This window comes from Phacochoerus africanus, chromosome 1 (genome assembly GCF_016906955.1).
Source record: "Phacochoerus africanus isolate WHEZ1 chromosome 1, ROS_Pafr_v1, whole genome shotgun sequence".
Classification (NCBI taxonomy): domain Eukaryota; kingdom Metazoa; phylum Chordata; class Mammalia; order Artiodactyla; family Suidae; genus Phacochoerus; species Phacochoerus africanus.
Window position 1 is genome coordinate 148,192,624 of NC_062544.1, and position 25,371 is coordinate 148,217,994.

Below are 25,371 nucleotides of genomic sequence, written 5' to 3' on the forward strand. Positions count from 1 at the left end.
AGCTTTGCCATGTACTACTATCACTGAACCTTTTTTATCCTGAATTTCCTTGTCTGTTAAACAAGGGATGATGTCGATGTTGTAGGAGCAGGGTCAGGATTAAATGAAGCGGTTTCTGTACCACACCTGGTGTTCATAGGCCTTCGGTTCATGTTGGGTCATTTCCCTGGTTGTTTCATCTTGCACTAGTTTAAAGGCCTTTCACAGATGCTCACTGGCGCCTGTGATACTTGGCTCATTTGCTCCTTAGCACAGGTTGGAAATGGCATTTCCATGGGTTACATGAGCTCAGGTCAGGACTAGACAGAGTGCCTGGGCCGATAAGCATCTTCTCTTGGGCAGATGCAGTGTGTTTGGAAACATTCTCACTTCCTCTGCTTCTTACTGTTCACTGGGGGTGTTTTGACAGTGACAGGAATCTCCAGCTCTGAGGGTCGAGGGCAGGGCTCAGGTGGGAGACACAGGGCCACAAGTAGCTCAAAAGAGTAAGAATCCATGGTGCAGAAGGAACCTTGATCCATGGCCATGGCCATGGAGACCCCGTAGGGCTGTGGGATCACCTCTGACTTCTAAGGCATCCTGTTCCTGTGACACAGTGTGAAGGAGCCTCTCTGAGCACATGGCTCTTCAGATGCTCATTTGGGGCCATTTGGGACCCAGACTTCTGGACAGAGCGGCCCTCTGTGCCGGGCTGTCCTGTATTGGTGGGCTTACCATTTCTTCTCTAGTCAGCCTGGAGCCATGTGAGGAAACTCCACCATTGCTTTCCTCAGATAGGCCCATTGTCACCTAGCTGGCTGGGCAGAGCTAACCTGGGAGGTGGTCCTGAGCCTTTAGTCACCAAGTCCAATGTTTCTTCCAAGGTCACCTGGCTAATGAAGGGACATGTTAAGACTGGAAGCCAGGACACATTTTGTAGGGAAGCTGTTTTGGGAATCAGGCTTTTCATTAAACAGCTGTAAATTCTGAAACAGTGCTTTAAGGAATTTGGGCCAGAAATCAGGGAGATTACTTTAGGGTTTTTTTAAGTCAATTGGTCATTTTTACAGGGCGGTAAGTAAGGTTCTCCAAGAGAAAAGGATCAGTCAGGTAGGGGCAATATCAACACTAACTTTCTGTGTGCCCAGCCGTGGATTTAGCCCAGGGGCTAGGAGCACTGAGGCTGGACTCAGACTATTCAAATGTGTGTTTGAATCTTTTTTTTTTTTTTTAGGTTCCCAGGCTAGGGGTCAAATCAGAGCTGTAGCCACTGGCCTACACCACAGCTCATGGCAACGCTGGATCCTTAACCCACTGAGCGAGGCCAGGAATCAAACCCATGTCCTCATGGATGCTAGTCGGGTTTGTTAACCACTGAGCCACAACGGGAAATCCTGTGTTTGAATCTTGGCTCTACCACTTAACCAGCTGTGTGGCTTTGGGCAAATTACTCATCTGAGCCTGTTTCCTCATCTGTAGAATAATAACAGTACCTGCCTTACAGGGTTGCTGTGAGGGTAAATGATTTCATATAAGAAACTTTCCTTAGAATTGTCAGCACCACCAAGTTCTCACTACTCGACTTGTAAAATTTGGGACCGTGTTCAACAGTAGAACTTAATAAAAGACAAGGGCGATACAATAAAAACAGCGCCACTAAGGATGCTGGTCCTGCAGGAATGAAGACTTGGGTCACCCCACTGGGCAAGGAACGCTGACCAGTGGAAGGGCAGACACAGGACAGGAGAAACGTGGATGGGTGATGAGAGAAAGATGCTGTCCGTGTCCACTGTGACATCCTGACCAGTTCCGGAAAATGAGATTGGTGTACTTTCTTCCTTGCGTGATAATGTGTACATACACACACTTCGACACCCAGACTCACTAACTGGCATGCATGCGTTTTTAACCCCTTCCTTCCTCCTCTATCATCTTCTCTAAGGAGTGTCAATGATGGTGAACTCTACAGGTTAGTTTCTAGATTACACGATAATCAAGTGAGACCATGACTGCAAGAGGAATGTGCACCAACCAGAGATGGATACCACGCTCTTTTCTGCCAGAAAGCAGGAGCATGGTTCTTTGTAATAAGGCTGTGCCTGGTGTTGGGTGGAGCTGGAAGCTGTTGCTGTTACCATCGGAAGCTCATGTATGGATTAAAGGGCATCTGTGAAGGCCCTGTCACTGGAGTGGGCATGTAAGTTTTTACCTGGTGGGTCTTAGCCACACACCTGCTCTGTGCTCCACTCTGGACTGTAAACTACCTTTCCCAGGTTTACTGGTGACTATCAGGTTTTGCTAACTGGAGACAGTGGTGGGGCATGGGAGTTGGGGGTGAAGGAAGTGAGAAGTTCCCAGGTTTGCCTCTAATAGCAGCTGCTGTTAATTTGTGGTCTGGGCAATGGTGGCACCACTCTGGCAGCTCCCACAGGGGCCTTGGGCCAACTACCTAATGCTGCATAACAAGTCTCCCCCAAACTTAATAACTTTTAACAACAATAATCATTTGGTCATTCCTCCGAAGTTCTGGGAGTTGACTGGGCTCAGCCAGGCAGTCCTGGCTTGGGGTCCTGCACTTGACTGTGAGCAGCAGCAGCTAGTGCTGGAGTGACCACAAAGCTTTGCTCATTCAGTCACTCATCTGGAAGTTGGTGCTGTCAGCTGGAGCAGTGACACCTGTCTGCTCTTTGTGGCCTAGGCTTCCTCATAACATGGTGGCTGGGCTCTAAGAGCACCTGTCCTGAGAGCCAGGGGGAAGCTGTCACCTTTTAGGACCTCATCTTGTTAAATCAGAGAATCTGCTGCGTTCTATCTGTTAGAAACGAGTCAGAGGTCAGCCCATACTCCAGGAAGGAGAATCAAGAGGCCACCTACTGAAGAAAGAGGGCCAAAGGATTTGCAAACATTTTTTGAAACCACCACAGGCATCGTCTCCAGATCACAGCTAGCAGGTCAGCTTGGAGATTCCAGCCCAAGGCTGTTAGCTGCTTTCTGATCCCTGGGAGTCAGCCCTTCCTCCTCCCCAGCTATCCCTTCTCTTTGGTTTGCCAGCTCTCCTGACATGTTTGTAACTAGTTCCCTTTACTAAATCCCCTCTATTTGATATACTCAGGATGGCTTCCTGACGAACATACATGGGCATCCCTAGCTATCCAAACTCGCCATCTGAACTGAGCTGTAGAGCGACCTGCAGAAACATGAACCATTCTTATGTGCCAAGAACTGTACCAGATGCTGCAGATGTCCCCTCACTGCATTCTAACAGCAGCCCTGCAGAAAGCATTCATATATCCACTTCATGGCATGGAGAAGAACGCTCAGAAAGGTTAAGTCACTTGCCCAAGAACATGGCTGGGAGGAGGTCCAATTCGCAAGTACATTTATTTTGGGGGTCTTCCGGAATTTGAGAAAAGCTACTTCCTGCCAAAGAATAATTTTCCTAGAGGAAATTTTAGGTCTCATCCTTATATACCTGTTTGGTGAATCCCAACTTACATTATTTATACTTCAAAACAAACTAAAGAAGGTAAGGCTATGCCTTGGGGAACCGGAACACAAGAACACAAGTATGCATCCATTATGAAGACTGCAGGCTGTGCACAAAGCCCCCAACCAGGGATCTGCAGCCCAGGTCAGGTCTCACGTGCACTGTGACCCTTGGCAGTTACTTCCTCTCCTGGGGCTCTGGTTCCCACTAGGAAATGACCCTGACAACACTGTGCTCCAGGAGCATCTACTTGGCCAAGCAGTTGGGGACATTAAAAGCTAGATCAGATACAGAGGGCTGAAGTTAAATAAAGCCAGCTTATAGGTCCTGAATAGGCATGTTATGGATTGAATGTTTGGGTCCCCTCAAAATCCACACCTCTCAACATGACTGTGTTCAGAGGAGGGGAATAGGGGAGGTAGTGTGGTCATGAGGGTGGGGCCCTTATGAATGGGATTAGTATCCTTAAAAGAAGAGATCTAAGAGCTGGCTTTGGTTCTGCCCCTTCCACCGTGAGAGGAACAGCCCTCTACAACCAGGAGGAGGACTCCCTCCAGAAACCAGCCATGCAGGCACCTTGATCTTGGACTTCCAGGCTCCAGAACTGTGAAAAATCAATTTCTGCTGATTATAAACTAATTGATATGTGCTATCTGCTATGGCAGCCCAAGTGACTAAGGCTGATGAGAAATACTTTACCCTATAAGCAGTGGGGAATCATTATAGCTTCCTGAGGAAGAACCTGACCCAAGAAACAAAAAGGCTTGGAGAGGAAAATAGTAACAAAAACAGTAATACAAAGTCATGATAGAAGGGACATTTACTGAATGCTACCAGGCAGAGACCCTATACACAGGACACTTGGCCTGCAGGACCTTCACCACAGCCCAAGGAGGCTTGCATGGTTATTCTTGTTTCAGAGATGGTAAAACTGTTCAGAGACGCCAAACAACTTGCCCAAAGTCACACAGCTAGTCAGCATTGGGGCATAGATTAAACCCAGTTTGGTCATATCCTAAGCCTGAGCTCTTCTGGATTGGAATGAGCTGAAGCCAAAGGTAGAAAAAATAAATAGAAAACTAATGTTCAAATTTCCAAAAGAACCAAAGGGTATGCACTAGAGCACTGGGCAACGGAACAGTGCAAGGTGAGGAGACAATCTGAGGAAAGGAAGCAAGACCTGAGGTTGGACTGCAGAGATGATGCTGGTGAGGGGACAGACGCTGTCTCCCAACAGTCACCCTCAACCCCCCGCCACCCCACCCCCTGGCCTGCTCCTCCTGCAGCCTGAGAGCTGGTGGCAGGGAGTCTCAGGCCCAGCCTTGTTCCACCTCTGTCATTACTGATGCCAGGACAGGCAAGTTACCAATCAGGGCCCAGGAGTCCAGACAGGTCTGCTGGGGGCCTCAGAGTTTCCTTGCTTTTCTAAGAGAACTTCAGATGTGCTGTGGGTGCATGCATCCTGTGTTTGTTGTCAGGGTCTCAGACTTAAGAGGGGAGCTGGCCTGAGTATGATATTAACTCAGCAAAGGGCAGGGAGAGGAGGCAAACTGGTTCCAGGTGACCAGATAACCTGCTGGATCAAACCAGCTCTGAAACCACAACCTCTGACTTTCCACCTCTTTGAGCTCAGGAGTCCTTGGCTATTTCCCGGCCCCAACACTTGTGCAATGAAGGAAAAGCTCTGCATGGGTCTGTCGCAGGCTCCTCACTTGGGTCACCACACACACACCTCTGTGGACACAGAGATCCAGGAAGATGCTAATGGGCACTGGTGAGCTCTCACTGGGGAACAAAGCCCAGGCGGACAGAGCCAACCTCCTGCCCTTGTTTGCACCACTTCTTAGGCCTCCAACCCTCACGCCAAACAGCCTATAGCCGAAGTGCTGGGAACACAGCCCAGATGTGTAAAGAGGATGCTTCTCAACTTGAGTCCTCAGAGGTACTGGGACCCCCCTGGGTAAAGTCTGATGCATACATTCCCAAAGTTAAGTTTTATGCAAACCAAGATGTCAAATTCGGGGTCAAAGTAACAGACACTGTTCTGTCAAAAAGGATCATTTTATTAATCTACACATAAGACAGATAAAAGTGAGCAAAATCAGATTGTTTTTCTCAGCCATCCTTTCCACATTTTATGTAGTTTTAGTGAACTATAAATCACTGACTTCTTCAGGCCTAAAAGAGAAAAGAAGAGACAGTGAGAACATGGAGGCTTCCTGGGTGGAGGCGCGTGGAGGTGCCATAATGTTTGGATGAGACCCACTTCAGCGTGGACGGGAGATGGGTTGCCAGTGGGGTCCAGGAGACCTGGGGACACCGAGAGCAATGTGAGGGGGAAAGGCCGATTCTGCATCTACTGAAGCAGGGATACGGATGCCAAAGGCACCTGAGCTTCTGGGCTCAGGGAGTCTGAGTTACAAGTAAATTGCCACCTTTGAATTTAGCAGCTCTTCTAAAAAGGAGTTAGAAAGGAAGACAAAAACAAGCCTCTGTGTATGTGGGCATCCTTGGCCTCTTCCCAGCCCATGGCCTCCCGGATCCCTGCTGCCGCATCCCTGCATGGATGCCCGTCTGCCTGTAGTGTAGGCATGTCTGCCTGAGACCCCGAGGCCCCTTTCAGATTTCTCCTCCCTAAGCACCCGACTCTCCAGTCAATTCAGACACTGTTCCTACTGCTCCACGGCACCTGTGCTGACCTCCAGCATGGCGCTCACTATGCTGCACGGAGCATACCTGGCCCCCCCTAGACTGGGAGCTCCTTGAGGACAGGGACCTTGTCCTATCCATCCCTGTGTCCCCATCACCTACTGGTACCCAGCACAGGTGGGTGCTCAGTCAACACTGGTAATGACACAACAGATGCAACTCATCCACGTACCTGTCCTTCTAGCAGCTGGGGCCCCCCTATACCGCATCACAAGTACCTGAGGAAACTGGAGAAGAGGTTCACTGGGGGCTCACAGGAAAGAGGTCAAATGAGATGGGACAACCAGGAAGTCACTGCTGGGTCTCAGGATCCCATGTGCAGACCGTGTTATGGGTTTGACCTCCTTTGTGTCGAGGATGAGATCACTCAGTCTGTGTTTCAGGGTGTGGCCCAAAGATCCGCACAGTCTTCTTCACCCTGAGACGCAGACCGTGGTCTGCGCTGTGGGTGTGAGCGCACAGCGCACCGTATGGGCACTGCTGACGAGGTCACAGGACCGGTTCCTGAGACGCCAAGCACCAGAGTGTGAATGCTTGCTTGAAAATACCTGGTCACATTACCTGCAGGCTGCCTGGTGCACCTGGGACCTTTTACAAGGCTACTGCAGGCAGTGGCAGGTAAAAAGGCAGGGCGTCGGTAAAACCATTAGTGGAAGCTTCTAGAAACCCTGGCCTGGCTTGTCCACTGACTATCGCAAACAACAGCCTCACCGAGAAACTCAGAGCTCCTTTCCCTGCCTCCCCACCCCTTTTAGTTTTCTCCCTGGAGCAACCACTCTGGTAAACCTCACCCACTTGAGCACTGGGACTGGAAACTTATTACGTAAGGTGCTTTTTCAAATTCCAGCCAGAACTAATCAAGACACTAAGGTAGCTGCACACAGTAAGGCTCAACACAGCAACCCCAGGGCAATGAGTCATAGCGAGAGGAAGATGCCTCGACCATGATGAGTCCCAGCTCCGCTTCGCAAGCCTTCGTCACACACTGGAGCTTAACATTTAAGGTAAATACACTACAGTGCGTGAGCATCACCATGGAGCCAGTTTTTCACCGCTAGTGGATAGAAACCTCCCTTAATTAAAAAGTCTCTCTCTTAGCTGGCTCTGCCAGAGACATATTCTCACAAAGACTGCCGCAGGGAATGGTGCTGGGGTCAGGAGACCAGGGTGCTAGTGCTGGGTGCAGGGCGACTCCCCTCTATGGGCATCAATTTCCTCATCTGCAAAACAACAACCTGGACCCGATGAAGAGTTCTCCGATAAGGGGCCCACGGAGAGCTTTGACATCAGGCTGTGAACTTCCTGAAGCTGCAGTCAAATTTGCTTCTTTAGGCAAATGCCCATTTACCTAAAGCTTGTTGTTATGAACTCTGATTAGTACCCAAAGTCAGGATTTTGTTTCGGAAACATACGGAAATCTACTCCAATACATGGCTCCTAAGGTTTTGCTTCTGTTGACTTTCAGCTTGTCTCATGTGACCTACAGCAAAATTAGCACCTGTGTGAGACTATCAATTTTCCTGAGAGACCTAAACTGCTAGGTCCAATGACAGACAAAATTCTCCAGGAAACAATGTGATGCAGAGATGAGACCAGGCTGGGAACGGTCTGTAGCCTCCCATAATTCTCTATTTCAGATCTTTAGGGCAGAAAATCAGTAAGCCCCAATATTCTTCCAATTAATTTCCATCCAAGTTAGCTATACTTATAAAGAAAATCTCTTCTGAGGCAATTTTATTTTTAAAACTTTTATGTTTAAATGATAAATATATCACCAGAAAAATCTTGACTATTATTATATGTTCTTCTCATTTAAACATGTAGGTACCAAAAATTGGGGGAAAACATTTTAGTTCTAAGAAAGGAGAAGCAGAGGATCAGCAGCGATCCATTCTATTATGTTCAGGAAAGGGCTGGGAAGGATTAAATGAAGCATGCCAGAATCTTTCTAAGATCAAGACTAAACCTGTCTTGGAAACTCAGTTGAATCTTTTGAAGCTAGAGAAGTAAATAGGTATTTGACCCCAAAGTTAATTCTGATTGACTAGAAAGTCAGGTGGAGAATAAAGCAAGATCTCAAACATGAAGCCTGTCATCCTCCCCCACTTCCAGGAAGGGCACCACTGCCACCTGCTCCCTAAGCCCGATGCCTGGGACCTGACTCCTCCCCTCACTGCCACACTCCTCACCCCCCAGGACTGTGTGCCTTCCAAGGACTGCCTGCATCTCTCTACTCTTCACCATGAAGCCAAGCCCGGGCGCCATCCTCACCTGGCCAATGGGACAGTAGCCTCGGTTTCCCAAGTAACAGTGGTCTCTCCCCTGAGGCTGGTCGCTATTCTCTGGTGACGGTGGTCTTTCTACAATCCTTCAGCCGCTTCCCTCCACCCTCAGTGAAACTCTGGATTCTCTTTCAGGCTTTGAAGGCCTTCCCCTGTCTGACTCCTACTCACTTCTCAGTCTACTTGCTAAGTCCCCCTTTCTCTCTAAGCTCCCTGCACCCACCACCACCCCTGCCCCAGATGCAACAGTTCCACTTCTCTGCTCAGGTTAGAAACAGAAAGGCTGTGTCTGAGCAGAACATGACAGTTTGCTCGCTGGTCTCTGTTACCAGCTTGAGCTGTGATGCCATCTGCTGCCACCGTAGAAGGAGGAGCAGGCAAGTACTGAGCTGGAACATTCTTCCACTCTCCTGAGAGGCCCTCTGGCTGTGACCCAAGACCCTGATGAGAACTGGGCTACAGCACAGTCTTAGGATCAGCATTAGTTTCCTAATAACCAACTCCCAGGCTAAGGGGAGGAAGCGGTGCTTGTCTTGGGAAGCAGTTCTGTATGCACCTTGGAGGATGGGTATATCTGGTGGCAGGGGAACTTCAGGGGACAGAAGGACAGAGTGTCAGACCACGTGAGCATGGTGTCATCATTATGACAGAATTAGTTGCCTCAGTCTCTGTCTCAGAGTAGCAAAACATTGGAATGGTGGACGTTTTACAAATTTATTAAAGAGAAAGTACATTTTCAAAGAGAGTGAGAGAGCCCTTGCAGGTAAAAAGAGACGAGACTCACTTTACAACTGTTTTTGTACCCCTCTCTGTGGGGAACAGGTTACAGAGAGGTGGTGTGAGGAATGACCGACACTCCTTTTCCAGCAGGGAGCAAGCAGCCCAGGCTGCTCAAGATGCGGGGAAGGGGCATTACAATGAAATATGGTGAGAGACTCTTAGGTCTTGATCTTTGAAGGGGACTTAAACCTTATAACATTACACCTGCCATGCCCCCCAACACCATTCACTAGAAAGGGCAACCCTCTGGGCTGCCGTCAATGGCTGGCTTCCACCTTCTAGGAACAGAGTGATCCTTAGACCTAGCCTCACTCAAGTTAATAGGGCACCTGCTGGGTGCTGGGTACACAGTAGACACTCTTGGAACATGCAGAGAGCTGGATATTAGTATCTTCTATCTCCTCTATTTAAAGGAAGAAGGGCTAATGAGCACTCCAAGGTTATACAGCGAAGGCATGAACTACAACTTCAAACCAGGGTCTTCTGATGGCAATCTTAGCTTAGCTCTCCCTAATTTAACGGTATTTGAATAGAAAAGGTATTCACTAGCTCAGGAAAAGAAGACCCTTGCCCTTTACTGCTACTGTGAGTGGGTGGTTGCAGGGGGAGGAGTGACAAGGGCTACAGAGGAGTCAGAATGCAACCACATACACTGGGGCTTTCTCACCCTGCAGGTGATACACCAGCTGCCTGAGAAACTGAACAGAGGCCTAACCTTGGAGACTGCAGGAAGATGGACCCTGAAAGAGCCAGGCAGCATAACAGCAACTATGACTACTGCAAGAGGACTCCTAAAGAGCAAAGTGCGGGAGCACGGAGGTTCTGAAGCCCAATGTGAAGTTAGAGGAAAGAGAAGCAATAAAGCAGCCACTCAGGCCTCTGGTGAAGGTGTCGACACTATGGAAGTATGACAATGCAGGGAAGCCTGCTGTACAGAGACCTCAGGAAACTTAGGTTATGGGACCAAAGTGGAAAGACTACCCCACTCACATCAATAATGGACAGATCCTCTAGACAGAAAATCAATAAGGCAACAGAGATCCTAAAGGACACAATAGAAAAATTAGACTTAATAAACACTTTCAGGACATTACATTCAAAAAAACCAGAATATATGTTCTTCTCAAGTACATGTGGAACATTCTCAAGGATCGATCACATACTGGGGCACAAAGCTAACCTTAACAAATTTAAGACTATAGAAATTATTTAAAGTATCTTCTCTGACCACAATGGCATGAAACTAGAAACCCACCACAGGAAAAGAAATGAGAAAAAACTAACTACACAGAGACTAAACAATATGCTACTAAAAAACCAAAGGGTCAATGAGAAAATCAAGAAGGAAATTAAAAAATACCTTGAGACAAATGATAATGAAGACACAACTACTCAAAATCTATGGGATGCCACAAAAGCAGTGCTCAGAGGGAAATTCATAGCAAAACAGGCCTTCCTCAAAAAAAGAAGAAAAATCTCAGATTGACAACTTAACCCACCACCTAAATGAATTAGAAAAAGAAGAACAAGTGAAACCTAAAGTCAGCAGAAGGAAGGAAATCATAAAAGCTGGTTCTTTGAAAAGGTAAACAAAATTTGACAAGCCTCTGGCCAGACTCACCAAGAAGAGGAGAGAAAAAACCCAAATAAACAAAATAAGAAATGAAAAGGGAGAAATCACAATGGATACTGGAGAAATACAAAAAACAATAAGAGAATGCTATGAACAATTGTATGCCAACAAATTTGACAACCTAGAAGAAATGGACAACTTTCTAGAAACTTAGAGCCTGCTAAAACTGAATCAAGAAGAAATAGATCAACTGAATAGGCTGATCACTAGAAATGAAACCAAATATGTAATAAAAACACTCCCTACAAACAAAAGTCCAGGACCAGATGGCTTCACAAGCGAATTCTACCAAACATACAAAAAGGAACTTATACCCAATCTCCTTAAACCTTTCCAAAAGGTTGAAGAAGGAACACTCCCAAAGACATTCTGTGATGCCACCATCACTCTAACACCAAAACCAGACAAAGATACTATGAAAAAAGAAAACTATAGACCAACATCTCTAAAGAATAAATGCAAAAATTCTCAACAAAATTTAGCCAACCGAATCCAACAACATATAAAAAAGATCATATACCATGACCAAGTGGGATTCATCCCAGGTTCACAAGGATGATTCAATGTATGCAAATCAATCAACATCACACACCACATTAACAAGAGAAAAGTCAAAAACCACATGATCATTTCAATAGATGCAGAAGAAGCATCTGACAAAGTCCAACATCCATTCATGATCAAAACTCTTACCAAAGGGGGTATAGAGGAAACAAACCTGAATATAATAAAAGCCATTTATGACAAACCCAAAGCCAATATAATACTCAATGTAGAAAAGCTGAAAGTCTTCCCACTAAAATCTGGAATAAGACAAGGATGACCACTCTCACTACTTTGATTCAACATAGTATTGGAAGTCCTATCCACAGCAATCAGACAAACAAAAGAAATAAAAGTTATCCAAATTGGAAGAGAAGAGGTAAAATTGTCACTCTTATGCAGATGACATGATACCATATATAGAAAACCCTAAGGACTCAACCCAAAAACTACTTGAACTGATCAACAAATTCAGCAAAGTAGCAGGATATAAGATTAACATTCAGAAACCAGTTACGTTTCTATATACTAACAATGAAATATTAGAAAAGGAATATAAAAATACAATACCTTTTAAAATTGTACCCCAAAAAATCAAATACCTGGGAATACACCTGACCAAGGAGGTGAAAGACATATGCTAAGAACTATAAAATATTAATCAAGGAAATTAAAGAGGATGCAAAGAAATGGAAAGATATCCCATGCTCCTGGGTTGGAAAAATTAATATTGTAAAAATGGCCATACTACCCAAAGCAATCTACAGATTCAATGCAATCCCTATCAAAATACCCATGACATTTTTACAGAACTAGAACAAACAATCCAAGAATTTATATGGAACCACAAAAGACCCAGAATTGCCAAAGTAATTCTGAGGAACAAAAACCAAGCAGGAGGCATAACTCTCCCAGACTTCAGGCAATATTACAAACCCACAGTCATCAAGACAGTGTGGTACTGGTACCAAAACAGACAGGCAGACCAATGGAAAAGAATAGAGAATCCAGAAATAAACCCAGACACCTACGGTCAATTAATCTTTGACAAAGGAGGCAAGAATATAAAATGGGAAAAAGAGTCTTTTCAGCAGTTGGTGCTGGGAAAACTGGACAGCTATATGGAAATCACTGAAACTAGAACACACCCTCACACTATGCACAAAAATAAACTCAAAATGGCTTAAAGACTTCAATATTAGGACAAGACACCATCAAACTCCTGGAAGAGAACATAGGCAAAACATTCTCTGACATCAACCTTACAAATGTTTTCTCAGGTCAGTCTCCCAAAGCAATAGAAATGAAAGTAAAAATAAACCAATGGGACCTAATCAAACGGACAAGCTTTTGCACAGCAAAGGAAACCATAAAAAAAACAAAAAGACAAATTACATAATGGGAGAAAATAGTTTCAAATGCTGCAACTGACAAGGGCCTAATCTCTAAAATATACAAACAACTTATACAACTCAACAGCAAAAAAGCCAACAACAACCCAATGGAAAAATGGTCAAAAGACCGGAATAGACATTTCTCCAAAAAAGATACACAGATGGCCAACAAGCACATGAAAAAATGCTCAATATCACTGATTATTAGAGAAATGCAAATCAAAACTACTATGAGGTATCACCTCACACCAGTCAGAATGGCCATTGTTAGTAAGTCTACAAATAACAAATGCTGGAGTGGGTGTGGAGAAAAGGGAACCCTCCTGCACTGTTGGTGGGAATGTAAATTGGTATAACCACTATGGAAAACCCTCCTGCACTGTTGGTGGGAATGTAAATTGGTATAACCACTATGGAAAACCACTTAGAAAACTATATATAGAACTGCCATATGAGCCAACAATCCCACTCTTGGGCATATATCCGGACAAAACTTTCCTTGAAAAAGACATATGCACTTCATGTTCATTGCAGCACTATTCACAATAGCCAAGACATGGAAACAACCCAAACGTCATCGACAGATGAATGGATTAAGAAGATGTGGTTTATATACACAAGGGAATACTACTCTGCCATAAAAAAGAACAAAATAATGCCATTTGCAGCAACATGGATGGAACTAGAGACTCTCACACTAAGTGAAGTAGGACAGAAAGAGAAAGACAAATACTATATGATTTCACTTATATCGGGAATCTAATATATGGCACAAATGAACCTTTCCACAGAAAAGAAAATCATGGACCTGGAGAAGAGACTTGAGGTTGCCAAGAGGGAAGGGAAGACAGTGGGAGGGACTGGGAATCTGGGGGTAATAGATGCAAACTTTTGCCTTTGGAATGGATAAGCAACGCGATCCTGCCATATAGCACTGGGAACTAAGTCTGGTCACTTCTGATGAAGCATGACAATGTGAGAAAAAAGAATGTATACATGAAAAAAAAAAAGTGGAAAGAGTAGGCACGGTGCTAGATGCCTTTTTAAAAAAATTATAGTTGACTTACAGTGTTCTTTCAATTTCTGCTATATATATATGTATATACATATATATATGTATGTGTGTATATATTCTTTTTGTCACACATCCTCCATCATGTTTCATCACAAGTGACTAGATATAGTTCCCTGGGCTATACAGCAGGATCTCATTGCTTATCCACTCTAAATGCAATAGTTTGCATCTACTAGAGGCTTTTTTTTTTTTGGTCTTTTTGCCATTTCTTGGGCAGCTTCCACGGCATATGGAGGTTCCCAGGCTAGGGGTCTAATCGGAGCTGTAGCCACCAGCCTATACCAGAGCCACAGCAACGAGGGATCGAGCTGCATCTGCAACCTACACCACAGCTCAGGGCAACACTGGATCCTTAACCCACTGAGCAAGGCCAGGGATCGAATCTGCAATCTCATGGTTCTTAGTCAGATTCGTTAACCACTGAGCCACGATGGGAACTCCTAGACGCCCCCCCCCCCTTTTTTTTTGTCTTTTTGCCATTTCTTGGGCCGCTCCCGTGGCATATGGAGGTTGCCAGGCTAGGGGTCTAATCAGAGCTGTAGCTGCTGGCCTACACCACAGCCACAGCAATGTGGGATCCGAGCCACTTCTGCAACCTACACCACAGCTCACGGCAATACCGGATCCTTAACCCACTAAGCAAGGCCAGGGATCGAACCCGCAATCTCATGGTTCCTAGTTGGATTCGTTAACCACTGCGCCATGACGGGAACTCCCGAGACGCCTTTTTCTTAAAGTTGCTCCCACAGCATGCAAGTTCCCAGGCTGGGGATCAAACCCATGCCACGGCAGTGACCAAAGCTGCAGCAGTGACAATGTCAGCTCCTTAACCCAATGTGCCACAAGTAAATTCCAGTTTAATGCTTTTATATATCAAGATACAATTTTCATAATCTGATGAGGCAGGCCTAATTATCCCTATGAAATTGAAACTCAGAAAAGTTAGGGAACGTACCCAAGTCACAGGAGTTAAGCTGGAATTTGAACCCCAGTCTCTGGGGCTCCCAAATGCCTGTCCTTGGCCTGAGCCACCTTCATCACAGCCCTCAACCACCATAAGCCAGAGAAGCCAGAGCATAGGGTAAGTCAACCCAGTGACTCTGAAGAAGTGCTCATCTCTTTTTACCATTCCTTCAGCCTCAGTGCAGCTGTGTACATTCTGTCACTCTGGTTCCACAATCCAATGAGGTGACACTGGGAGTGGGGAACAGCCCTGGGCTCACCAAGGCCACAGGAAATCTGGACTGTGGGTTCTGCGAGGGGATGCCTACCACCCTTTGCTGGAGATGAGAAAGATCAGGAGGAAAGAGGACCAAAGATTACTTTAGGTGACAGCTCAAGAGATGATGATGATGGATTTTAAGATACTTTTACTTGAGGTGAATTCAAACTTATAAAATAATAGCATAATTTCTTCCCATGTATCTTCATCCAGCTTCAATAATGTATCAACTCGGGGCCAATCTTGTGTCATCTGCCCCTTCCTAGTTCCCTCCATCATGCTTTCTTGTGAGGTAAATCTCAGACACTCTTATCTTTCATCTGTAAATATTTTAGTAGGTACTTCTAAAGAAAGTGATTTTTAACCCCCCCCAACACCACCATTATCACAACTAAATCAATAAATAAATCTAGTACTTCCTTATAGGAGAGGAAGCCAAAAATAAAAAAAGCCAAACCAACCAGCCTCACCTAGGGAGCTGCAATCATGCAACACACAGATTAAAAGCCTGAGCCACCCAAGCAAACAAAAGCACCTCATCTTCAGTCTTGCCAAGATAAGTCAGCAGGAAAATTGATTAAATAAATACCTTCATTGGAAATGCAAAGCCATGCAGCCCTGAGAGGCAGGAAAATCTTTAACTATGTAGATCTGGCACATGAGCTACCTGGCTCTTCACCTTCATCTTCCCAAAGACTCAGGAGGATGGCACTTGGCCATGTCCCCAGGCAGCTGGTGCAAGACGCTCAGTGGTGTGATCATGTAGCTGCCTCACCTGGGGATCAGAATCAGCCTGAAAGAAGGCTCCCTTCTTTGTGCCATTTATCCCCGGCACTGCAGATTTATGCACCTGAATCCCTTCTAGATGACAAAGTCCCTGAGGGCAGGACGGTCTCGTGTTCACTTTGTATCCTGGATGGCCGGGTGCCGCAGGTGGTGACATAAAAGGAATGAACTAGAAAAGTCACTGACAACACCAAGCACTGGAAAGAATGGGGAGAAACAAGAATTTTTCTTTACTGCTCAAGAGATGGTAAGTTGATCAACCACTTTGGAGGGCAATTCAGCAATATCCAAAGATGTGTTCAAATGCTTAGGCCCATAAAACAACAACAGGATGTTTCAAAAAGAATGTTCATAGAAAGAAAAAGAAAAAAAAAAGAGCTCCTAGAAATTAAAATGGCAGAAATAAAAAACTCAGTAGAAGAGTTGGAAACTAGAGAAGCTCTCCCAGAGAGCAAAGCAAGAGGACAAAGGGATTTTAAAAAGGGAGATGAAAGGAAGGAAATTGAAGGACTAGTCTAGGAGGTGCAATATTTGAGTAACAGGAATTCCAGAAGGAGAAGACAGAAAACTGAGAAAGAATACAGTAAATTTCCCCTATATTCCTATATTCTGAATTTCTAAACAGAAAGGCAATTAGTTTCCAATATAACAGACAAAACCAGACTCTCATCAAAGCACCACTGAGCACTGTCAGAGCCCTGGGGGAAAGCAGACCTAAAGGGCTTCCAGAAAGAACATACACAAGGGTTAAGAATCAGAACAGTGTTTGACTTCACAGCAACCCTAGAAGGGAGAAGGGAAGTGGAGCAAGGCTATCAGTACTCTAAAGGACCACCGTTCCTCATTTAGCGCCAGTCGTGGTCTCAGCTACGCGTGAGGGTGGATGGAAGATGTCTGGCCACAGGAGGTCGCCAAACCTGCCTCCCAGGCAACCTCTCTCAGGAAGTCCCCTGGAAGGTGTGCTTCACCTCAACAGAGTGTGCGCCATGAAAACCCAAGGCAGGGATACAGGAACAGGCTCCTTCACACGAGACAGGTGATGACAACCTCCCGGGAAAGAAAGTTGTGCAGGGAAGGAAAAGCATGTCACGTGGCTCAGCTATGAATCTGAGTAATATAATTGGACAATGGAAGCTGAAGACTGAGCTCACCAGAGCTATGACACAAACATCTGGAGCACAGAGAGGTGTGTGTGTGTGGGGGTGTGTGTGGGCGTATGCGTGTGGCAGGGAAGGAGGTAGGTCATTTGCTAGAGTAAGAGGTCCACAGAGGATGCCTAAGATTAAAAAGGATAGAAGCAGCACTCTGAGCTTATTATTCAGAGAATTAGCAGTGAAAACAAAAATACCCCACTAGGACAGTTGTAAGCGGTTGTCTCTAGAGATGAGTAAAGGGAGAAAGCAGGGTACCACTGTTTTTGTGATAGTATCATATGTAACCTTCATAAATATAAAAACATGAGGGGAAACTGCATGTAAGGAGCAACGGGAAAATGCAGAGGGGCGGCAAAGCCATCCAACAGCACCTCAGATGCCTGGATTACAGCACCGGCTGCCTGTCTGATGTTACTGCAGTGTCCTAGGTTAGGACCGTTAAAAGCCAGCACTGCACAAGCGCTGGTAAGATACACATAAAGCTTCACATTTTCACCAGCAGCACTGAGGCCCTTCAATCCAGCAGGTATGGTGAGTGTGGATTTTAAAAAATTCTTACCAGCAGTGAAAATGCCTTTCGTGCTCTGTCTCATGCTGGAAGGTCTCACGATTGCTGAGAGCGCTGTGAGAAAAAACCAACAAGGATGCCAAGAAAGCCAGATGTTAGTCATCTTAACACTGTGGAACCTTGAAACCAGATAGTCTTCCCAGTTACAAATCTCTCTCTCTCCTGGTGTCAGAGTGACAGTGCAAAGGACATCAGGATCGAGAGCCAGGAGGCTGGAGCTTCCAGCTGTGTCACTAACCAGCTGTGTCACTGACCAGCTGTGTGAACACGAGCACATGACTGCCCCCCTCTGGGCCTGGGCCTTCTCATCTTACAAATGGGTGGGTTAGGTGACCCTCCAAGGTCATTTTTTCCCTTTAAATCTGCTTACGTCTACTGTATCTCAATTCCAAGATGAGAAAAGAATGGGAAAAAACCCCAAACACCAAACATTTCTGCCTTCGGGGAAAACCCATCCTGAAGACACTGAGAAGGCTCCTCTGTGACGACGGCCCTTCCACCCCTCAGAAGGGCCGCGGAGCCCACAATGGGGACAGAACCACGTTAGATGAAAAGCAGATAGTGACTGGCTTCCCTGTGTATCTGCAGAAGACACACGTGGGGCCTTCAACACATGCTCCACTCTGCCAGCTGGGCCAGGGGCTCTCTCTGCACAGCTCTGTCACTGTGACTGTGACCCGCATCCTGCATGGTGGTTGGGCTGCTCCCGGGGAAGCTCAGCACACAAATGTGGGCTGGTCTGAGGTCGTTCCAAGTTCACAAGGACTTCCTCCCTGACTGACCTCGTGAACCACCTCTGAGGCCCAAAGGGCAGTGGGTCTCTGACAATCAGGTTCAGATCTTTGGTCCAAGTCAGGGGGGCCCTGGCAATAAGGGAAGAGACCTACTGAGCACCCCACGAGACACAGTGCCAGGGCACCAGCCAGGACAGCAGTGTTCTTGATGTTATAAAGGTATTAAAAATGTCACCAGCCTCCTTCCTCCTCAGACCACCATGAAGAACACAGAATGTCTTTGAAATAACTTATAGAAGTTATGCTTTTGGGACCAAAGGAATCATTGTTTCCCTCTCTGACAGTGATTTAGGGCCCAGGGATCTGAAAACAAAAGTACTTCCAGCATCGTACTTCAAACAGATGAGGATTCAGGTTTGGAAAACCCCCAGATTGTGAGTGTTTTTCGCCTCCTAGAAGCAACCTCTCTCTCCATCTCACTAGACAATAAAGAAAAGAGTTTGTCTCGGCCACCACGTGTGCTTTTACCCACGGCCAGAACTTCCTCCACGTCTAATTCGTCAACGCACCTAGTCGCACCACGTCTCCACAGTCGGGATCATGAGCAACTTGTAATAAGGTTTCTTCCACATCTCTGTTCTTTCCAGGAAGGTCCATAATATGATTTATTTGCTGCTGTAAGGTTTTAGGCAATGTCAATAGCTGAGTGAATTGTCCCTCTGGGCTTTTATCTATCTAAGGAAAAAAAAAGGATAACGTCTATGAAAAGTGCTTTGAAATGTACAAATAATTCAAAGACACATGGCTTCTCCTTAAAATCACACAAACAGATATGAACTCACACCCTAGCCTAGGCAGTGTGCTAAGGGGACGTTCTCCCCACTCCCACCCGTTTTTTTTTTTTTTTTTTTTTGGTCATGCCCATAGCATGTAGGAGGTCTCAGATCAGGAATCAAACCTGTGCCACAGCAGCGACCTGAGGCACAGCAGTGACAACATCAGATCCTTAATCCACTGAGCCATCAGGGACTCCATGTCCTTCCTGAAAGTGAACACGTGCCAAGGATTCTAAGTTCCTTCAAACAGACCAAATTTCTCAGTTTTAAATTTTCTATTTGTCTTAAATCTAGTAGTTAAACAAAGTGAAGCTGCAGCTAAAATTCACCAACACCCTGGCAAACCCAAGCACTTGTTTGAAACAGAGGGACATAGGGTAACAAAGCCAGGAACAGACAGCCCATCAGAGTAGGATCTAAATTTGTGTCTCCTGTCTTCAGAGCATTTTCTGTACCATGATGTATTTCATAAAATAAAGGAATAAACAGATCACAAAGACTAATTTTATACACTTTTAATCCACTGGCACATAATAGGTACTCAAAAAACACTGGTTGAATAAGAGCATGAACAGGTATACCAATAAAACTGAGTTGCATTATTTCTTAAATAGCAGTACATTACACCAGTGGTTTCTATTCTCAATGTGTTTCCAAATACATCAAGTTTAAAGATAAATACAGAAATAAAACATATATAAAACTATGCATTAGGCTTTTTACTTAGAAAACTTTGAATCAAAAGTTAGCTACAGCTGAGTCCACACCCAGTTCCCCTAACTCCTAGTCTAATATACTTTACTTCATAGAACTAAATTTTTCCAAAATTATGTAGACATTGACTGCAGGCCAAGCGAGAACCCACACCATGGCCCTCAACAGCTCAGTACATTATTTTCCCAAGAAGAATCTGTCTTATATTCTTATAATAAGTGTTTAGATTTAACTTCAACCAAGAGAACAATAAGAAAAATATCAGACATATGAACGCATTAAATTTTAGATTCAGATTTTCCAGATATGACCAACTTTCTTAATTAGAATTCAATCACTGTATCACTTTTTTCATTCAATAAATATTTATTGAGTATATGCCAATGTCTGGATTTTCTAGTTTTATCCATTAAAGTCTATGCAGAAGAGAAGAAAGTGCTATTATTTAGTGGCTCCAGTAAGGCGAAGGGTTTTTTTTTTGGTCTTTTTGTCTTTTTAGAGCTGCACCCAAGGCATACGGAGGTTCCCAGGATAGGGGTCTAATCAGAGCTGCAGCTGCTGGCCTACACCACAGCAATACCAGATCTGAGCTGCATCTGTGATCTACACCACAGTTCATGGCAATGCTAGATCCTTAACCCACCGCATGAGGCCAGGGATTGAACCGCAACCTCATGGTTCCTTGCTGGATTCGTTTCTGCTGTGTCATGATGGGAACTCCAGGTGACGTTTTTTTTAAACTAAATATTTTATATTTATCATTAAAACAGTCCTAAATTCATAGGGGTCAACCTCTGTTTAGCTTTGGCTAGATAAAAGACAAAAATGTGGGTATTTCTGTAAAATATGTTAGAAATGATATTTATATGGAGCTCCTGTTGTGGCTCAGTGGATTACGAACCCGACTAGTATCCGTGAGGATGAGGGTTTGATCCCTGGCCCCGCTCACTAGGTTAAAGATCTGGCATTGCCACAAGCTGTGGCACAGGTTGCAGATGTATCTTGAATCTGCATTGCTGTGGCTGTGGCTGTGCCCAGCAGCTGAAGCTCCGATTCGACCCCTAGCCTGGGAACTTCCTTGTGCCGCAGGTGTGGCCCTAACAAGAAAAAAAAAAAAAAGAAATGACATTATAGACTCATATTTGGGGCCAAGTACTGACATTAGTCAATAGGATCTCATATTTCTGGTAATGCTTTACCTGTGACTTCCAGGAATTTCAGAGATGCCAAAATGGCTTGAGTAATATGAGGAATAAGCAAACAGTATTTGCCACTGCTTTCTCTTGAGGAAAAGAATGCACTGGAGTTTTTGCATGAAAGCATGTGTTTAAAGACAAAATATTAGATGACATATTGAAATAAATTGCAAAATTCTACTTATCCTTAGTCTTTAATTCTTATTAAAACATGACAATGAAAACATTCAGTTAAACTATGAGTCGAATTGCTTTTTAAAAGCAGATATGGGAAAGATCACATGTTGTCTGATTCCACTGACAGGAAGTGTCCAGAACAAGCAAATCCATGGAGGCAGAAAGTAGATGAGCAGTGCCTGGGGGGAGGGGAAGCCAGGGACTACTAATGGGAATGGGGTTTCTTTCAGGAGTGTTGAAAATGTTCTAAAATTAGACTGTGGTGATGGTTGCATAACTCTGTGAATGTACTAAAAACTACCGAATTTTATGGTATGTAAATTATATCTCAGTAGGGCTGGTGTTTTAAAAAAGGAGACAAGGTCATGACAGTGGGTGCAGTGTTGCACCAACCAGCTCCTGGCTTCAGGGCCAAGGTGCTTGTTCCACCAGCTGCTGGGAAAGTTGGCCAACTCTCTCTCTGAGTCCTTCCCAGCACTGTCCTCAGCCAAAGGGAGCTACCTGCATCCAAGAACTGGAAAATGCAGGAGTACAAAGGCCTGGCCTCTTTGTCCTGAATTGGGACAGCGTGGAAGGACCAGCGAGCTCCACTGCGCCATCATAGGATCAGATGAAGGCCCTGTTTCCAATCTGCCCAATCCTGATCCTACACACTGCTACTAGAAGCAGTCCTAGAAAGCACACTTTAGGATGACATTCTGGAGCTGCCTTACTGTAGAAAGCCAAATGGAAGCCTCTGAAGCTGTCACTCTTACTCCCTGGCCAAGAGTAATGAAAAAACAAAATCACATCCTGGGAGGAATGGCAGAGATTAATGCCACTTGTAGACCTAAAAGATGCAAGGGTGTGATGTTTGACCACTTGGCCTGGTCAAACTTGAGTCTAGAAGTTACTGTAAAGGTATCTTTTTAGATATAATTAACACTTAAGTCAGGAGACTTTGAGAAAAGCAGATGACCCCCTTTACTTATTTTCTTTTTTCTTTTTAGGGCCACACCTGTGGCATACAGAAGTTCCCCGGCCAGGGGTCAAATTGGACCTGCAGCTGCCCCCCTATACCACAGCCACAGCAATGTGAGATCCAAGCCGCATGTGAGACCTACACTATGGCTTGTGGCAACACGGGATCCTTAACTCACTAAGCAAGGACAAGGATCAAACCTGCATCCTAACGGAAACTGTTGAGCTTGCCCTGCAAATTTCAAACATGCCAACCCTCACAACCGTGTGAGCTAATTCCTTAAAACAGATGTCTCTATATATCCCATTGGTTCCGTTTCTCTGGAGAATCCCAACCAACACTAGAGCTGCTGGTCCCACCATATCTGTCAAAATACAAATGGATTCCAGCAGACTGTAAAAGATCCCCCTCCCCAAACTCAACCAAGTAGAAGCCCCTATGGTATCTGCTCTGCCAGTGGTGGTAAATCTGTTGAACCTTATGCACAGAACTGCAGGTACCTGGGTGGGCTGCAGACCTGGTGTGTGCAATCTTCTCCATCCCTATTAGGAAGGAGGATCAGAAGCAGCTCTCGGAGTTCCCGTCGTGGCGCAGTGGTTAACGAATCCGACTAGGAACCATGAGGTTGCGGGTTTGGTCCCTGCCCTTGCTCAGTGGGTTAACGATCCGGCGTTGCCGTGAGCTGTGGTGTAGGTTGCAGACGCGGCTCGGATCCTGCGTTGCTGTGGCTCTGGCGTAGGCCAGCGGCTACAGCTCCGATTGGACCCCTAGCCTGGGAACCTCCATATGCCGCTGGAGCGGCCCAAAGAAATGGCAAAAAGACAAAAAAAAAAAAAAAAAAGAAGCAGCTCTCGTTCATATGGGACAGTTGAGCACCTCATGACTTGCCTCAGGGATATGTTAACTCTCCCGTCCTCTGTCATAAGATATTCAAAGGAAACCAAACTCTCTGGATATTCTGTATAATCTCAGGCTGGTCCACGACATCAAGGACATGTTGCTACTGTCCCTGGTGAGCAGTACGGGGCAAGTACATGGGAGGCCTCGATCAACAGATGCACTTCAGAGGGTAAAAGATAATTGCCCTGAAGTTTCTGGAGCCTGTGACATCAGTGACATTTTTAGGGTTCCAGTGATCTGGGGCATGCTGGGACAGCCTCTCTAGAGCAAAGATAAACTCAACGGCACCTTGTACCTCTTACTCCCAAGAAAGAAGCACAGGGCCTGACAGGCCTCTTCAGGTTCTAGGGGCAGCATACTCCACATCTGGGAATAACACTCAGAGCCATTTCCCAGGTGATATAAAAGCATGACAGGTTTGTGAGGGGCCCAGAGCAGAAACGAGCCCTGCAATATCCCCTCCACCACCTGGGCCCTACAACCCTGTTAACCATGGCACTAGAGGTATCCTCAGTATAAAAAGAAGCCATAGGATGTTCATGGTGGGCTCCAAGTAGGAGAATCTCAATGGAAACTGCTAGAGTTCTGGAGCAAGGCCACGCCATCTGTAGTGAAGAGCCACAAGTATTTGAAATCAGCTCCTGGATGCTAGACCCTGGCAGAGATGGAGCTTCTAACAGTGGGGCATCAAATGACCACACATCAAGAATCATCCATCATGAGCTGGGATCTGTCAGATCCACCAAGTCATAAGGTCAGGAAGCCCAAGAGCAATCCACTGTAAGATGGAAGAGAGACACCAGCAGGGCCAGAGGGCACAAGTAAGCTGCATAGACAGGACACCCAAACCCCATAATTTCCACTCTGTGTCGTTGCACCAGCACATACTGCTCTTCTTTTCCAGCAGCTCATGTATATGGTGAAAAGGAGGCTTTTGGAGGAGGATAAAGGATGAGCTTGCTTCAGAGATCATTTGGCTTGTAGCATGTATGAGCAAAAAATGATGCATCACAACCTCATCTAGGGGTGGTCCTCAAAGACGGCAATGAGGGGATATCCTCCCAGAGAGTATGCTGAGAGGGTGGCCTGGTTGTCCACTTCACATGGGAAAAGTAGCCCAAGATAAGAACATACAAAGGCTCAAAGAGAGCATAATGGTTCACTGGCTGGTTAGGGGCCTGAACAGAAAAGAACTGAAGGCCCTAAACACCGAATTTGGGGGAAGAGGCATGCGGATGGACCTATGGGAGTGGGGACAAAGTATGAAGATGGTTGTATTGTATGTCAATGTCCTTCATTCACAGAAGAAGCAACAACAACCAAAGAACAATTCAGCCAGCTGATTCACCAGGCTCTGCCACCCCAGCGCTGGCAAGTGGCTGATCAGAGTAGCAGTGAGTGGCAGGGAGGGAGGCTCTGCTTACATCCAATGTCATGGGCTTCTACTCACCAAGGCTGACTCAGCTACTGCTGCTGTTGCAAGTATGTCCTGACAGAAACAGAGGCCAATCTGAGACCCTGATAACAGGACCATTTTGTGAGACTAACCAGCCACTTGGTGTAAGTTGACTAATCAGACCCCTTCCACCTGGAAACAGGCAGCAATTCCTCTTGACTGGAATCAACTCATATTCTGAACATGAGCTTGCCTTTCCTGCCCAAAGGACCGAGCCAACACCACTGTACATGGCTGACAGAATGTGATTCAGTGACATGGTTGTACCGTGCAACATGCCTATGGGACCCACTTCAGAGCAAAGGAGGAGCAGAGGTGCAGCAATGGGCACAGGATCATGGCTCTACCATGCCTTCCACACATTGTACCAAACTGCCAGCCTAGAAGAGCAGCCATTCTCAAAGGGGGGACACCTTTGGCCTCCACAACAAAGAATTATCCAGCCTAAAATGTCAATAGAATCACTGTTGAAACACCCAATAAAAGAACAATGAAGAACATCTGAGGCACCAGCTTAGAGATGATACCCTGTGACAGCAGGGCACAGTCTATATGCCCTACATTAATGACCGTTACTTTGTACTATGTCCCCACATGGCAGAATGCATGAGTCTGGGGACCAAAGGGTAGAAGGAGAAACAGCCTCACTGACCATCACTCCCAGTGACGCACCTTGGAAATCTGTCCTTCCCATCTCCACTGGGCCTGGAGGTTCCAGTTCCAGAGAAGGAATGCTCCTCCCAGAAGACACGGTAAACATCCCATTAGACTTAAAGCTGTAACTG

General features: G+C 45.6%; 1 protein-coding gene across 1 annotated transcript in view; it reads right to left on the reverse strand.

Moving 5' to 3' along the window:
- Positions 1-5,508: 5,508 nt before the first annotated feature.
- The window catches only part of TAMM41 (TAM41 mitochondrial translocator assembly and maintenance homolog), a 60,760-nt gene continuing 40,897 nt past the window's right edge, over positions 5,509-25,371 (reverse strand). The window contains exons 6-8 of the mRNA XM_047781034.1: positions 18,916-19,081; positions 17,604-17,666; positions 5,509-5,644 (exon numbers count right to left, since the gene is read on the reverse strand). Coding sequence (XP_047636990.1) covers positions 5,568-5,644; positions 17,604-17,666; positions 18,916-19,081 — 306 coding nt within the window. The 3' untranslated portion in view covers positions 5,509-5,567. The remainder of the gene's footprint in view (positions 5,645-17,603; positions 17,667-18,915; positions 19,082-25,371) is intronic.